The sequence below is a fragment of the Penicillium arizonense genome (assembly GCF_001773325.1).
Source record: "Penicillium arizonense strain CBS 141311 chromosome Unknown PENARI_contig008, whole genome shotgun sequence".
NCBI classification, from domain to species: domain Eukaryota; kingdom Fungi; phylum Ascomycota; class Eurotiomycetes; order Eurotiales; family Aspergillaceae; genus Penicillium; species Penicillium arizonense.
In genome coordinates, this window is record NW_019173285.1 from 742,485 (window position 1) to 757,903 (window position 15,419).

General features: G+C 49.6%; 6 protein-coding genes across 6 annotated transcripts; 3 read left to right on the forward strand and 3 right to left on the reverse strand.

The window, feature by feature from the left end:
• Positions 1-220: 220 nt before the first annotated feature.
• Positions 221-3,116, forward strand: PENARI_c008G09203 (mismatch repair ATPase MSH2; the record flags this gene model as incomplete). The annotated part of the gene is made up of 2 exons (XM_022631578.1): positions 221-244; positions 309-3,116. 2 exons carry the CDS (start codon positions 221-223, stop codon positions 3,114-3,116), a joined length of 2,832 nt encoding a protein of 943 aa, XP_022488699.1.
• A 949-nt stretch (positions 3,117-4,065) lies between these two features.
• Positions 4,066-6,337, forward strand: PENARI_c008G03641 (phosphatidylinositol N-acetylglucosaminyltransferase; the record flags this gene model as incomplete). The annotated part of the gene is made up of 3 exons (XM_022631389.1): positions 4,066-4,200; positions 4,260-5,945; positions 5,996-6,337. 3 exons carry the CDS (start codon positions 4,066-4,068, stop codon positions 6,335-6,337), a joined length of 2,163 nt encoding a protein of 720 aa, XP_022488504.1.
• Positions 6,338-8,469: 2,132 nt separating this feature from the next.
• Positions 8,470-9,159, reverse strand: PENARI_c008G08587 (uncharacterized protein; the record flags this gene model as incomplete). Its single annotated transcript, XM_022631547.1, has 1 exon — positions 8,470-9,159. The coding sequence occupies one exon, from the start codon at positions 9,157-9,159 to the stop codon at positions 8,470-8,472; it is 690 nt and encodes a 229-aa protein (XP_022488677.1).
• A 1,045-nt stretch (positions 9,160-10,204) lies between these two features.
• PENARI_c008G07188 (uncharacterized protein) lies at positions 10,205-11,237 on the reverse strand (the record flags this gene model as incomplete). The annotated part of the gene is made up of 5 exons (XM_022631501.1): positions 10,205-10,266; positions 10,314-10,421; positions 10,469-10,948; positions 11,006-11,014; positions 11,210-11,237. 5 exons carry the CDS (start codon positions 11,235-11,237, stop codon positions 10,205-10,207), a joined length of 687 nt encoding a protein of 228 aa, XP_022488523.1.
• A 166-nt stretch (positions 11,238-11,403) lies between these two features.
• On the forward strand, positions 11,404-12,503 carry PENARI_c008G04458 (LysM peptidoglycan-binding domain-containing protein; the record flags this gene model as incomplete). The annotated part of the gene is made up of 3 exons (XM_022631419.1): positions 11,404-11,744; positions 11,824-11,943; positions 12,029-12,503. 3 exons carry the CDS (start codon positions 11,404-11,406, stop codon positions 12,501-12,503), a joined length of 936 nt encoding a protein of 311 aa, XP_022488722.1.
• A 1,051-nt stretch (positions 12,504-13,554) lies between these two features.
• On the reverse strand, positions 13,555-14,994 carry PENARI_c008G01235 (uncharacterized protein; the record flags this gene model as incomplete). The annotated part of the gene is made up of 1 exon (XM_022631308.1): positions 13,555-14,994. One exon carries the CDS (start codon positions 14,992-14,994, stop codon positions 13,555-13,557), a length of 1,440 nt encoding a protein of 479 aa, XP_022488639.1.
• Between the last annotated feature and the right edge of the window lie 425 nt (positions 14,995-15,419).

Below are 15,419 nucleotides of genomic sequence, written 5' to 3' on the forward strand. Positions count from 1 at the left end.
GTCTTCGGACGAAAAATTATAATACCATTAATTACTGAATTTACCTTCCAATCAATCCCTTAGAACATGTTTAGAAAGGCGACTTTGGCTGCCACTTAACGCGCGACGCGTCGCACGTGACCGCGTGGCTAGTGCGCGTCGAATTGACAGATCCAACCACCCTGATACTCACAAGCACAATCGTCTTTTGCTGCACTCTTTCCTAGCATCAATCGACAAAATGTCTTCTCGGCCAGATCTCAAGGTATGTATCAAGCTTGGTTTCTTCAATTAACTTGACCCCAGCAACTAATCACTGAACTCTCCAGGTCGACGACGAAGTGGGCTTCATTGGCTTCTACCGCTCCCTCCCCACAATCGACAACAATGAAACAATTCGCGTATTCGACAGAGGCGACTGGTACTCATCCCACGGCGCCGATGCAGAATTCATCGCACGGACCGTCTACAAGACAACCTCCGTCATCCGCAACCTAGGCCGCAGCGAATCCAACGGCCTGCCCTCAGTCACAATGAGCGTAACAGTATTCCGAAACTTCCTCCGCGAATCACTATTCCGACTCAACAAGCGAATCGAGATCTGGGCCTCCGGCGGCACAGGCAAGGGCAACTGGAAGCTCGCGAAGCAAGCCAGCCCCGGTAACCTACAAGACGTCGAAGAAGAGCTCGGCAGCGTGGGTGCACTCTCAATGGACCAGGCGCCCATCATCCTAGCTGTGAAGATATCTGCACGCGCAGCCGAGGCGAGAAACGTCGGCGTGTGCTTCGCTGATGCGAGTGTGCGCGAGCTGGGTGTGAGTGAGTTCCTCGATAATGATATCTACTCGAATTTCGAGTCGTTGGTTATCCAGCTCGGTGTGAAGGAGTGTCTCGTGACTATGGATTCGACCCGGAAGGATGTTGAGCTGGCTAAGATCCGTGCCATCGCTGATAGCTGTGGGATTGCCATTTCCGAGCGGCCTGTTGCCGATTTCGGTGTTCGTGATATCGAGCAGGATCTTACTAGGTTGTTACGCGATGAACACTCCGCCGGAACTCTCCCCCAGACGGAGTTGAAGCTCGCTATGGGGTCTGCTTCGGCTTTGATTAAGTACCTTGCTGTTATGACTGATCCCACGAACTTTGGTCAGTACCAGCTTTATCAGCATGATTTGTCACAGTATATGAAGCTTGATGCTTCTGCACTGAGGGCTTTGAATCTTATGCCTGGTCCGCGGGATGGATCGAAGAGTATGAGTTTGTTTGGTCTTTTGAATCATTGCAAGACTCCTGTCGGAAGTCGTTTGCTGGCTCAATGGCTGAAGCAGCCATTGATGGACTTGGCTGCCATTGAGCAACGTCAGCAACTGGTCGAGGCTTTTGTTGTTAACACTGAGCTGCGTCAGACTATGCAAGAGGAGCATCTACGTTCTATTCCTGATCTCTACCGGCTGGCCAAGCGGTTCCAGCGGAAACAAGCTAACCTGGAAGATGTTGTTCGAGCATACCAGGTTTCCATTCGTCTTCCTGGGTTCGTCAGTGCGCTTGGGGACGTGATGGATGAGCAATACCAGGAGCCCCTCGATGCGGAGTACACATCTAAGCTACGCGGTTATTCGGACAGCTTGGCCATGCTTGAGGAGATGGTGGAAACGACAGTTGATCTTGCTGCTCTGGAGAACCACGAATTCATCATCAAGCCCGAGTTCGACGAGAGCTTGAAGATCATCAGGAAAAAGCTCGACAAGCTACGCTACGACATGGATATGGAACACCGTCGTGTTTCTAAGGACTTGAACCAGGAGATGGAAAAGAAGCTCTTCATGGAGAACCACCGAGTGCATGGATGGTGCTTCCGTCTTACTCGTAACGAGGCGGGCTGTATCCGCAACAAAAAGGAATACCAGGAGTGTTCGACCCAGAAGAACGGTGTCTACTTCACCAACTCGACTATGCAATCCCTCCGTCGCGAGCATGACCAACTCTCCTCCAACTACAACCGAACCCAGACCGGTCTGGTCAACGAGGTTGTCAATGTTGCCGCTTCGTATTGCCCGGTGTTGGAGCAGCTTGCCGGGGTGCTGGCGCACCTTGATGTCATCGTAAGCTTCGCACATGCTTCGATGCATGCTCCTTCGGGCTATGTCCGCCCCAAAATGCATCCCCGCGGCACAGGAAATACCATTCTCAAGGAAGCCCGTCACCCGTGCATGGAGATGCAGGACGACATCTCATTTATCACTAACGATGTTTCTTTGATTCGTGATGAATCGTCATTCCTTATCATCACTGGACCTAACATGGGCGGAAAGTCTACGTACATCCGACAGATTGGCGTGATTGCCCTCATGGCACAGACTGGCTGCTTCGTCCCTTGTACTGAGGCTGAGCTAACTATCTTCGACTGTATTCTCGCCCGTGTCGGTGCAAGTGACTCGCAGCTCAAGGGTGTGTCGACATTCATGGCAGAGATGCTTGAGACCTCCAACATTCTCAAGTCCGCAACCTCAGAGTCTCTGATTATCATTGACGAACTGGGCCGTGGAACCAGCACATACGATGGATTTGGTCTTGCTTGGGCTATCTCAGAGCACATTGTCACCGAGATCCGCTGCTTCGGTTTGTTCGCGACTCATTTCCACGAGCTCACCGCTCTAGCAGACCGGTACCAGAAAGCCGTCAAGAACCTGCACGTCGTGGCGTTCATTGGCGATGGCAATGACGCTGAGACCGAGGCCGAAGCTGAGGAGAAAAAGAAGCGTCAAGTCACTCTACTGTACCGTGTGGAACCTGGAATCTGTGATCAATCCTTCGGTATCCACGTCGCCGAACTAGTACGGTTCCCAGACAAGGTCGTCAACATGGCACGCCAAAAGGCCGAAGAGCTCGAAGATTTCACATCTGCAACAGGCGAAGGTGATGGCAAACAGGTTGCTGCACCATCCCTTGACAAGTACACCCAAGAAGAGGTGGAAGAGGGGAGCGTGCTGCTCAAGGGCATGCTGCTCAAGTGGAAGGCAGCAACCGAGGGCAAAGAGCTGACAGCGGAACAAAAGCGACAGCTCATGCGTGATATTGCAGGAGCTGACGAGAAGCTGCAAGCCAACAAAGTGTTCCAGGGTATCAAGGCTTTATAGGGATATGGGAATTATGTGTATGCTCCATGGTGTCTGGCGTTCAGGGAGAAATAGGCCTGAAAAGGCATGATCATGTACTCAACTATCATTCAAGAGGATAATCCAAATGTCTATTTTCAATTGATATCACTATGAAATCACCTTAACGGTAAGCAAATAAGGTATACCGCCATGTCGATCTAGGGCCGGGGGCCAGTCACGTGTAAGAAACGGTCTAGAAGCCATCAACGCGGGATCTCAATGAAGCAACATACACTTCCAGTTCCGGGTTATCGCTCATTTCAATCTCCAATTCCTCGCTTCGGGCCTTACTCTAACACCAACACCTCGCCTCTCAATCCTACGTTACGGCCGTTTCTCTAAACCCACCCGTCCACCCCCCTCAACTAGCTATGCACGCAACCTAAACGCGGACCGCCTGAACAGCCTCGATTCATGCACCCCTTTTCCGTCCTCACCCTTGGAATCTTTGTCGCGGGCTATATCACCGCCAGGTGGGATCTTGTAACCCGCCTGTACGAATTGGCCATTTTTGCCTGGGACCACGGTGTTGTGGTATGTACATGTATTTGCTGGTCTTTGGCTCTTGGCCGCCCCTCTCTCCACTTGCGACTTTATCAGCTTGGCATCGCGCATTCTCCACGAGTATACTGTATCTCGGACGTAGTGCTAATGGTGTTTCAATATAGACGCGCACTGCAAAGGGATTCCTGTTTCTCTCCGTTTTCTTCTTCCTCCTCGTCCTGCCGATTAATCACCTGGCGTCGAAGGAGGGTCAGTTGGTGAGCATCCTGCGAACAATCCAGTGTTATATTATGGGTCATGGATTGGTGATGAATGCTGACGATATGGGGTAATTAGCATCCGCGCCACGAGAATCTCGGAGTCTCTGCGCGAGAACAGTTGCGCCGTCGAGGTTCGTTCTAGGACTCGGGTGGAGGATGACAATATGCTCATGAGCGATGGACTGCTACGGGTATTTTGGCCATATGACCTCCCACGATCTTCGTCACCCGGTGTGATTGTCGGATGGCGGAACTCGGAGCTTGATTTGTTTGTGCTCACGGTGCTGGAGGATGTCGAGGTAGGTGGACCGAATTGGCAACTTACTCGTTTGGAAGCTAATAGCCCTGACTGGAATAGCCACGGAATGTCGACAATGCGCTTCGGGCGGGGATTCTCTTTCGAAATAGCCCGCACCCGATCGTGCGTATCTTTACGCTGTGTGGACGGTCCCAGATGCATGTCCTTGGCTCAACCAATGCTCCCCAGTCTCCTACATCATTCAATTCCTCTCATCTGTATGTGACTACGCACCCGCCATCGAAAGCTCCTCGTATCTTTTGCCCGCCCGAGGCAAACCTGTCGGTTCAGGTTATCATGTACCACCGTCCACACCCAACGCGCATGGAGTACATGTCACTGGATCCGATTTCCCTGGCTTTGGGTGATAAAGCGACAACAGCGGAGATCTGGGGTCCGTCTTCTGATAAAATAGAGTCAGAAGAAGAGGGAGACAAGGCCGGATCAAAGGTTCTGGTTGAGAAGCTCAAGCTTCACTCGGTCGTCAAGCACATCCCATCACAGAAGGAGCAGGCCCTCCCGCTGATAATCAACCAAGTCAACTGTGCGTATGAGATGGGACAACTTATGCACAGAAACAGCCACTTAATTGGAATTCGTGCGAAGAGAAGTATGAGTGTTGGAGAACGTGTGGTGGAATCGGCGACAACACTGTGGGGGTTCATTGTTCTTTGCATTGCCCACGTTTTCTGGCGATGGCTCTGGCCTGTTGTTACCAGAGTCTTTGTCATTGGGCTTGTATGCCACCGATCTGTTGCGGAAATCGTCTTGCAGGTTCTCGAGTGGCGTGCTCGTCCTGACGCTGCTGCTCTCAAGGATATCTCGGCGACTGCGCAACAGGTTGATATACGGTTACAGCAGTTTTGCTACTGGCCGATTCAATATGTGAAGCTCCGTCAGCGAAAAGATAACTGGGAGAGCGTAACGACCAGTCATCCAGACTACATTCGGTTCTATAACAGTTTGTGGCTTGTTGCTAATGATGTGATCATCGGCATTGCGCTAGGGTCTTATATCATTGACAATGCGAACTGGGTCGCTTCGCAAATCAACACTGTCCTGACTGGATGGACAGTGGAAGGGCTGCAACGCACCATTTCATGGCTTATGGACTGGCCAGCTGGCTTGAAACTGAACAACGAACTTGCAGCATTCCTTGGTGACCTGTTCCTTTGGGTCATTGAGAATTGGGCGGCCTGCATTGCTAACCTACAACCTTATCTTCCTGCTGTCATCTACATTGTTGGATGCTCAAGCTTTGCAGGCGCGAGCATGCCCATTGCCTTGTTCTCCGACCTTCTGTCAATCCTGACAGTCCACATTTACTCCTTCTATATTGCCTCCGCACGCATTTTCAACTGGCAACTCACTATTATCATTTCCCTTTTCCATCTCTTCCGTGGCAAGAAACGCAACGTCCTGCGCAACCGAATTGACTCATGCGATTACGACCTTGACCAACTTCTCCTTGGAACCATCCTCTTCACTGTCCTGTTCTTCCTTCTTCCTACCGTTGTGGTATTCTACTTGACCTTCGCTTCGGCCCGGATGTTAATTATCTCAATGAAGGCCGCGCTTGACACCTGCCTCGCATTCTTAAATCACTTCCCACTTTTTGCACTGATGCTCCGCGTGAAAGACTCGCAACGTCTGCCAGGTGGTATCCGATTCGAGCTACGGGATGAACCAGACAAGAACTCTACTAATAAGGACTCGACTGCGATGACCTCATACATTCACCTCGAGGTATGGTTCTGTATAGCCAACCCTTGCGCCTAGATACTAACACATCTTAGTCCATCCCTCTGCCACTACGTGCAATGTTCGACCAGTACTTCCAACTAGGTCACAGACTCCGGAAACACTACCTCGCACCCCGAGTCATCTTCTGCCTCGTCACTGGCCGCTTCGTACCACCCATCCACCGCCGCAACCTCTATAGCATGCAATACAGCATGTTACCTGCCCGTCGGGCCGGCATGGCAGAGGTGTGGGCATTACTCACGCAGACCAAGAAAGGCAGTGGTGGGAGCAGTGGCGCTGGCTCTATGGGTGGGGGCATTGGTGCCCTTCACCCGATTGCTAAGGTCCCGGCGAATTTTGCGCAGGGTGATATGCGGCGACGGGGTCATCGCTAATACCATGTACCACCTCACGGCATCTTCTTCTGTACATAATATCTATAGCATATTACTCTTTTCGCAGGTATCCTTAATTACATGACCGCAAAGACTTATTCCATAGTAGGAGGACCAAAAATTTGGTGAATAGAAGAGATACGTGTATCGGTATATGAACATGTACAGGACGTCACGAAACTGTTGTCACCGCTTGCACTCTTTTACTGTTTCTCTAGACCTAGGGCCTAAGGTAAACTTGTACACCTAGGTAGTTTATCCAAAGTAACCTGTCAGTGGGGTTTGTATTGTTTCTTACGGAGAATACATAGCGCCCAAGTGGAGTCTGCGTTCGCTCGTAATGTTAAGTCCGAATACACCTGACATCTTCTTACCCTACTTCCTAAACTATCTCCCTTGGAGCATCTTGTGCTAGCTTGATCGTAGCCAGCATCAGATCGCGACCTTTATCACTTAGGTGTATATTTGAAACAGCCGCTGGGCTATGCTCTTAAAGTGCAGTAACCGCGTCAACGCGTGCTCTTATCTGAGGAGAACGGGAGGTGATCTAGCTAGGTATCGCATGTTGCGCTTGATTTGAGTATTCTGGCCCAAGTCGATCGGCTGTCTAAAATACATCGACTAGGGGACTGCATATGACCTACGATGGTGAAAAGCCCGAGGAATCAATCAAAATCAAATCAAACCATGGTCAATCTTGTGCCAGTGCTTAATTGAGTCCACAGCTTTCTTCAGTGTGCTCCCTGCATCGGAAATTACCTTGCCGAAGCCATCGACTATCTGTGAGGAGATCAACACCTTTTCTTGAAAATGTGCTTGACGAGATGTTCTCCTTCTCGCTTGATTCGTAAAAAAGTATCCACTGCCCGCTGCAAAGCCGTCTTCGGTGGACTTTTCCCATCGTGAATAGGCCTTCGGACCAGCCTGGTCGAGTTGCCACTCCTCCAGGACGCCACTCATATCTCTGATCTGAAAATAATACAATCTGCAGCCTTAGCAATTCCTCCAGAGGAGGAAGTGGACCATGCCAATGCCGATTGAAGACACTTTTGACCCACTCCGTGCAATCCATTTCACCAGTAATAGTTCGCAAGGCGTGCTAGGGACAGAATATATCAAGGCGGGCTTCACTCCTGGGATATAATGGGTCGAGCACGGCTGTTAAAGTGAATGGTGTTTGCGTTTAGGCTTCACACGGAGCTGGCTCTTCTGGCATCCAGACCCTCAAGATCCTAAGGGTTCATTGGGCATGTTATATTCTGCCACCGAGCGGGCATATGCCGTGTACAGTATAGACTCGTAGCCCTTCCGAACGGTCTGTTTTCTAGGCCGTAATGCCGAGCAAGTCGGATAACAAGGTTAGCATGGTATACGAGAAGGGTTGCCAATTGCACCAGACTCCCGTCATCATGGCGTCCATGATTCCATGGAGTATCCGTTACAAGGTCACGGAGCGTAAAAAGAGGGCAATAGCCAACATGCTAAGTGCTATGATAAGCAGGTTCATGAGTAGTCCACAGGTCAGCAAAGCAATATAAGTCACTGTTTGCACTTTCTAGTACCGAATAAGCAAGCCCCCAGGATATCACTCAGTGGCAGAGAGACGCAACCCCTCGCCAGATCCTCAAAGCTCGTGTTATGGTGTTTGACTCGTTCGCATTGCTTTGGAAGATTCCAGGTGTCTTGGCTCGCCAATAAAAGTACGAGACATGGCATGCCCAGGTGGTAAGTCTGTACGGTAACAATGCAGGAAAACTGATGTCCCGATGCTACTCCTAATATAGATTAGAGGGCCTTGGCATTGGGTTCGAGAAACAACCATTTAAGTGTAAGTGGTGACAACAGTTTCGAGACGTCCTGTAAGAGATGAGATATGAGAACTATAATGTTGCTGTATATACCGGATTTTAGGCCGTGGCCGCGACTTGCCCGATTAGGGTGCCGCCGCTTTAGGAGGGCGCTCAGGGTCATGCTCACTGAGCGGGTTCCAGCTCAGCGGGACCCATGAAAAGTTCAACGGGACCCTTGACAATGATGACTAATGATGGGTCCCGTTGAGCTCTATCTCTTCTCCTTCTTCACTATCCCTATTTACTAGGTATACCAAATCCTGTTTCTAGCACGGGTAGATATCAATTTATATCTGCGATCCCCGGATACCGGACATAATACGCCTGCCAGTCATCAATCTCAGTCATCTTGTGGAATCCCGGAAGCTGCACAATACGCCAGCGTATGTTCATCCAGCCCACGTCATCCTCAGTACACCCTTCAAGGGGCTCGAACTCCTCAGGCTCTGATATATCCTCGTCCTCAGAGTCCGCTTCAGGCACATCTGTCCATTTCCATTCAGCATTAACCATGCGGACATGCCCTAATTCATATTCTTCGAACCCTCCCAAGGGGCTGTTTAGAACGGACTCCATAGCCTCCTGGTCCACGGTGATGAAGAAGCGGTATCGGCCGCTCGTTGGAGTGTAGTCTTCGCTCACGCCCTGTTCCTCTTTTAATGCAGTCTTCTTCCACTGATGGAAGTGCTCGCGTAGGGTGGCAACCGTGGCACCCTCAAAGGAGGGGTCTTCTAAAACCGTTGGGGCAAATGTATCGAGGAGATCAAGGCCACTGTCTTCCTTGAGGTCTTCTGAGACGGCGCCGACTATGCGAGCCATGAAGTTCTCCCAGTCAGAGTCCTTGTGGTACGTACAACGAAAGATCACGAAGCCCCAGGTTGTGAATCCATCCTCCTTGAGAAGTTTCTCGACTAGGTCAGCTTGATTCATAGAAGAATACATTGTGGGATCGCGCTTTGAGCGAGAGGCCATTGTGGTGGATGTTGAGAGAGTCCTGATTGTGTTGAAATGTGATGTAGATAAGGAGTTTGCGAGACGTGGGGGATGCTCGAAGGGAAAGCGAAAGAAGGTCGGGCGAGTAACGCTTGGGCGGGCGAATTGGCTGTAGATCGGTAGATGGCGTGCAGTTTGAAGTATCCTCCTAGCAGTCATGAGTGCGAATGCAGGCCTTGGTTCTGTTGAGATGAGGATACGTAAGGGAAAGAGGTGGGGGCTATGGGGTATGGTCTAGGGGTAAGTAGGATCTCTTAAGTTTGTAGAGATTTAAAGTGGAGATGCGAGTATTCCCCCAAACGCTTTAAATTGCTTAATTCTCGGGTTCCTAGGATGATGAAACACTACGCCCGTCTGGGCTAGGGGAGAAGTGAGAAGTGGAGGAGAAGTGATCGGAGCCTCGGAGGGCCGGCCCGGGAAGGGATTCGCGGTCCGTGTTATCGGGCGGCTTGGAGTAAGTTCGATACGCGCGCTATGGTCATAAATCAAGAGCAATTTCTTCTACCGTGGATACTCTAATCATTTAGTCGCAATATTACCCATAAGACTAGGCAGTTACACCTTGGTATAATGTCTTATCGACTTACACCACACTAACTTCATATATACGTATCTATAAAGAAACCCCCACACACACCGAGTACCCGACTCCTAGATACTCATAGTCCGATCTAATCGTAGGATTCCACTTGTATAGTTTAGCAAAAGTAATACTATACGCTGTCTCGATCTTAGCGCATGAATCGTTCGACACTACCGTGTAATACTAGTTGTAGTTCGACGCAATTCCCGTCTAAGTGGGTGCCCCCTTTGTAGTGGTGTAGAACTTCTCGCATCCTGACATAGTGTCGGTTGGGGTAGGCCCTATGGAGGAGGAGGAGGTGGTGGTGGGGGTTTAGGTGGCAGTTCCACTGGCTATAGTCGTTGCAGCTATAGACCTAACACCAATACAGATAGCGCGGTTATCCGTGGCATTTAGGTTGGCATAGAGCGTAGTGTCACAGTCTCCTTCCAGCTAGCTATTCTAGGACACAAGGTCGTCCATAGTCAGGCTGTAATCGTAAATGATGTCGTCGTAGGTGTATACTAGTATTTGATTAGTATTAGCTCGATTGGGGAGGGCCAAGTCATACCGTTAGAGTAAGACAGGTCGACGGAGGTGAAGCAATTGTAGTTAGATGCCGTTCCAGCCTCCATAGCATTCATGGGAAGACAGAGCCCACTATCAGTATCCTCCGTCGCTACATCTGCGTCAGCCTAATCTATTGTTCGAGCCAGCGGTACTTACAGGCAGTGCTATTTTCATACCGTAGGATACAGTAGCTGTTTTCCATGTTGAGCTCATAGGTGCTTGCGTTGTTCACAAGACTTGGATTCCAAGTGACCATTTGTTTCATTATAATGCCCCAAAATGTCGCCATCGCCACACACTCAGAAGTATAGTTGGAAGGATTTTCGTAGTCATAGTAGTCTAGGATAGTGCCCGAAGCGGTGGGAAGGAGCGCCGCTCCCGTATATATATAGCAAGGATCGCTTGTGGCCGTAGGAATGTTAGTATTCACGTTGGTGAAGTTAACGGGCGTGACGGTGATAGGCAATACTCTAGTCACCGTGTAGTTTGCGTAGCTAGTGATTGAACCAACGGCCTTGACATAGTATGCCTCGTTAAGCAGGAGGTTTGTGTAGTTTGCGTCGATTTCTGGGTTTAGGAAGTAGAAGTCGGTAAGGGAGATAGAATGGGCGAGAGAGACCTTAGTATATTCATCGCCTTTTCGAACCTAGTACAAATAAGCAAAGACCCAACTTGGATGGAAGGATCACTCACCGTATACCACTAGGTGGAGTTACGGTTGCTATTGTCTATAGCATTTGTTAGGACCGCTGTAAGGCTAGTGGCTACTCTAGTTGCGGTTGCGCTTGAGTCGGATCCACTAGCAGTCTAATTCAAGTAGCCACTCGGGGGACTGTAAAGATCAATATTCCGGACTTTCAAATTGAGATTGAAGCGAAATCTACTCACCTCACACACACCTTATATCTAATAAAGAAAATCGCATTTAGACAGAGGGAATTGATATTAGGGTTCTAGGAGAAGAACTACGGAAGAGTCACATTCGCGAGGCCGCCGACGACACTATCTCAAGTGTCATCAGCCTGCGACATGCAAGCAATGACCAACCTTTATAATTCTTCCCTGGTATGAATCAGCGGCCCCCGGAGAAGATGTTTTGGAAGCGTGCTAAAAGTCGCCAGTTCTGCAGCGAATGTTTCCTAGAACTATATCGGCTTCGACTCCTAGATCCCTGGCTGGCATCGAGCAACTTTACTGATTATCTGATTGGGCAATTTCATTCTGTACAAGAAAACTGCTCCACAACATTGCCGTATACTACGTCTTCCTCCACCTTGTATATTGGTGCACAGACAACCGCAACTGCAACTGCAACCGCAACAACTACGGATGCTGCCACAACAACCAATACCGCCACATCTACCGCAGTTTGTCTAGGACAAATCGTGCAGCCAATTACCAATTGGCTAACATGCGACGACCTTTCTGACACGTAAGTAGTCAGCTTCATGGCCCTGCATTTTAGGGGGAAAAGGAAATTTGAATGAACAACGACTGATAATTTTTGACAGATATAACGTCTCTACGGGAGATGCACGCACGGCGACAGGAGACTACGATTGCTTCTTCGATACTCCTGCCTGCCTGCCCTTGCCGTGCCAGATATATGCTGCTTGGGGGTCACCGAGCTGGTAAGAATACCCAAGAACTCTGCCAAAATGTTCAATATTCCAAGGTCGACAGCGGTATGTGCTAATATTCAATACTATCTGTTAGTACATCTCTCGCCGAGCTTGCCTCCAACTCCACCAACAACGTTTCCGACTCTCAATTTTTGGCATGGAACTCTAACATTCAAGGCAGTTGCGGCGGAGTGGCCAACGACCAGCGCGTTTGTATGGAAGCCCCTGGCGGCACATGGACTACTCCATCAGTTACAATTACAGCTCCCACGGGCACTGCCCTCTACTATACGACCGCAACACCAGCCTATCCAACACAGAGCGGTACCACGGAGAGCTGTGGCAAGTATTACCAGGTAGTTTCAGGTGACGACTGTGCTACTGTGAATCTCAGATTTGGACTTAATGTCACACAGCTGCAGTCCCTGAACACCTACCTTGATGACAACTGTTCCAATCTCTGGCTCAAATATGATGTCTGTGTGGCACCGGTCTCTGCGCCGACTGTCTCGTCTGATGGGTCTTGTGGTGTGGGTGTCACTTGTGCTGAAAGTGGATTTGGGAAGTAAGTATCATCCTATCCCGTTTCTTCTGGAATAGATGGCGAAGAATGCAATTTCCAGAAAATATGGGCTAACGCAAATTTCTTGTGTTAGCTGTTGCTCATCTGCAGGACAATGCACGGATGACTGTGGCTCGGCCGGAAATAGCACTGTTACCACTAATGGTCTCTGTGGGCCCGATAATAGCTATATGACATGCCCCGGCTCTGAGTTTGGTGACTGCTGCAGTAGTAAGTGCTTCCTCCCTCATATTCACTCCTGCTTCTTGCTTGGCTCTGCGTGAAAGGACTTTGAGCGACCATCATGGCTGACCAACTGCCCTGTTCACCTGAATAGTTTTCGGATATTGTGGCAATGGAACTCAATTCTGCGGCGCAGGAAACTGCTATGCTGGAAAATGTGACACTGACAACGGGGGCCCATCAACCAGCGGCGAATGCGGACCTCTGTTTGCTGGCAACAAAACGTGTACTGGGACACAGTTTGGCGATTGTTGTTCGGTCAATGGATACTGTGGTAACACCAACGATTACTGTAGTCCCCCTAACTGTTACTCTGGGGCTTGTTTAACGACGGGATACACCTCTACGAATGGAGAATGTGGCCCTAACTTTGCGAACAACATGACATGTGTTGGATCATTGTTTGGTGATTGTTGCTCTGTGGCTGGATATTGTGGCAACTCGAGTGACTATTGCTCGGGTACAAATTGTTACAGTGGCTCTTGTGTCTCTTAGAGGTAGCATAGGAAGCCAATTAATGAGCCTTCTAAAGCTGCCCCTGCTTCAAGCGAACACGAACACCGTAAAATTGTAGCATAGGGTGCAATTAAGAGGTAAATCATCTACTGGCACATCTTTTCAAGATATTCCTTATTTCCCATCCTGACTGTAAAGTATGCATCCTGAGATACCGAGCAATATACATGTGATTATACAGGCACTGCGGAGGCAAGAGATATAAGTACTATATACAGGCTACTCGTTTAGCCTAGCGGAATATGACACACATAGTGGCTGTATATCTTCTAGCACAACGCTTAAGACTTATAGAAATCTCACCAGCTTGGTGCGATGGAATATTCATTCCAGGCACCCCTATCCGCATCTCCGAATTTATCGATCCCTCCCTCCACACCATCTTCACCCACTGTCCACACACCACTTTCAACCAGCACTATCCACCGTTCAAACAGTCTCTCCAATCTCTGTGATCGCCGTTCACCCCCAAACGGATGGAAGCAGCCATGTTGAAAGAGTTCCGTGAATGAGCCCGAGGGAACTGGTCTCCCATCACTCATCCTAGCCCCGTCCTCATCTCGGAAGAAACCAGGTCGTAATGCAAATGGAAGCACGAGACGGAAACCTGCCTCCTCCATATCATAATCTCTTCGGCGTACAGGTTCACTGTAGAGTCCAGTGGGAACAGGATCGTTGTCGTTCATGCTCACATTGTCATGTGCGGTGGAGAACAAGCGGCGAATCTCGAGGTTGAGATCCACTAACCGGTCTGGAGATGCGAATAGTAGGACCCCTGGGATACTATCCTCTTCATGAGGTATGTGGGTAAACCTCTGGCGCCTCGCAAACGCCTCCTTATCATGCGGGACCTCTAGCCCAGGTGCAATGAATTTGAAACGCGGAGTTTTAACTCGTGTTAAGAGCGACCGAATAAAGCAATCCTGCGGCACGGCCGCTGCGTCCAGTTCTGCACTGGTAAAGAGTGGTGCAGAGATGGGCAGAAGTGAGTCAGGAGGCACTCGAGATTCGACTGCAGCCGAGTAGCGCTCTATCGCAGCTACAGTGCTATCAATCTGGGCATCGCAGTAAGGGAGCCACGACCACAGATAAAATTGCGATCTATTCGTCGGGGGATCACCAGAAGGGAGTTCTTCAGGAAGCCCAGGAACAGCTTTACCAATCTGAGTCATATAGATCCATTGGGTGAGAATAGTCTCCAGCGGGAACCACATTTCCTCGTGCTCGTCAATAGGCTCCACACTTTCCATATTGTCTGTAGTCATTGGGAACGAGGCCCGATTGAGCTGCTGGTCATAGACAACGCCGAGGTTATGCCCGCCCAGATCCGCAATAGTGCGATAAATTAATACAAATCGCTCCTTGTTCTCCTCCATCTCATTATCATCGATAAAATACTCGTCGCTGAGCTCCATCACAAGACCGTCAATCCAATAGAAGAAGGGCGGCCTAGGATCATAGATTAAATCCAGAAACTTGTTAAGCGGCACATCAAGACGCTCCCGAATAGCTTCGACCTCCTCGTTTGCTTCATGGAAAAACCACTTTTCGCTGGCTAGCGCATCAAGGTCGGGCGTGTCTCTTCCGTTGCGGGCCATCCAGCCATATGCGACCAGGTAATTGTGTAGTCTGGCGCAGCGCTCATAGTCGAGAGTGCCGTCATCATGGGCCGGGTTGTCACCGGACACTAGAGCGTCTTCAATATCTAGGATCTGTTGTGGGGTGGCGTTCATGGTCATGGTGATGTCCCTGGCTTAGCGTCGGTTCGCCTACTCATCCGGTCTGAGCCGGGGGCTAAATGGTGGGTCGTAAAATTAAATCAAACCTCGCGTGCAGTAGATCGATTTCACACTCCGTAGTTGAAAGTATGGTCAATGGCCTTGACGAAGATTTGAATTTTTGGGGATGGGATCTTTTGATACTGCCAACCCGAGTGGTATTGGGCTATCTATAATCAGGCTGATTTGTAGAAGCCTAGAATAGCAGAATATTTATCGCAACACCAATATAAGATACCTTTCATAAACTCCGGATCGCTCGGTTGATCCACTAGCTTCGGTTAATTAATACCTCATTATTAGTGCCGGTGGTTTTATCCATTTTTCGGATACCTAGACGTGGTGGGGCTTTATGTAGGATACCCATGTTATACTAGGCTGAACCC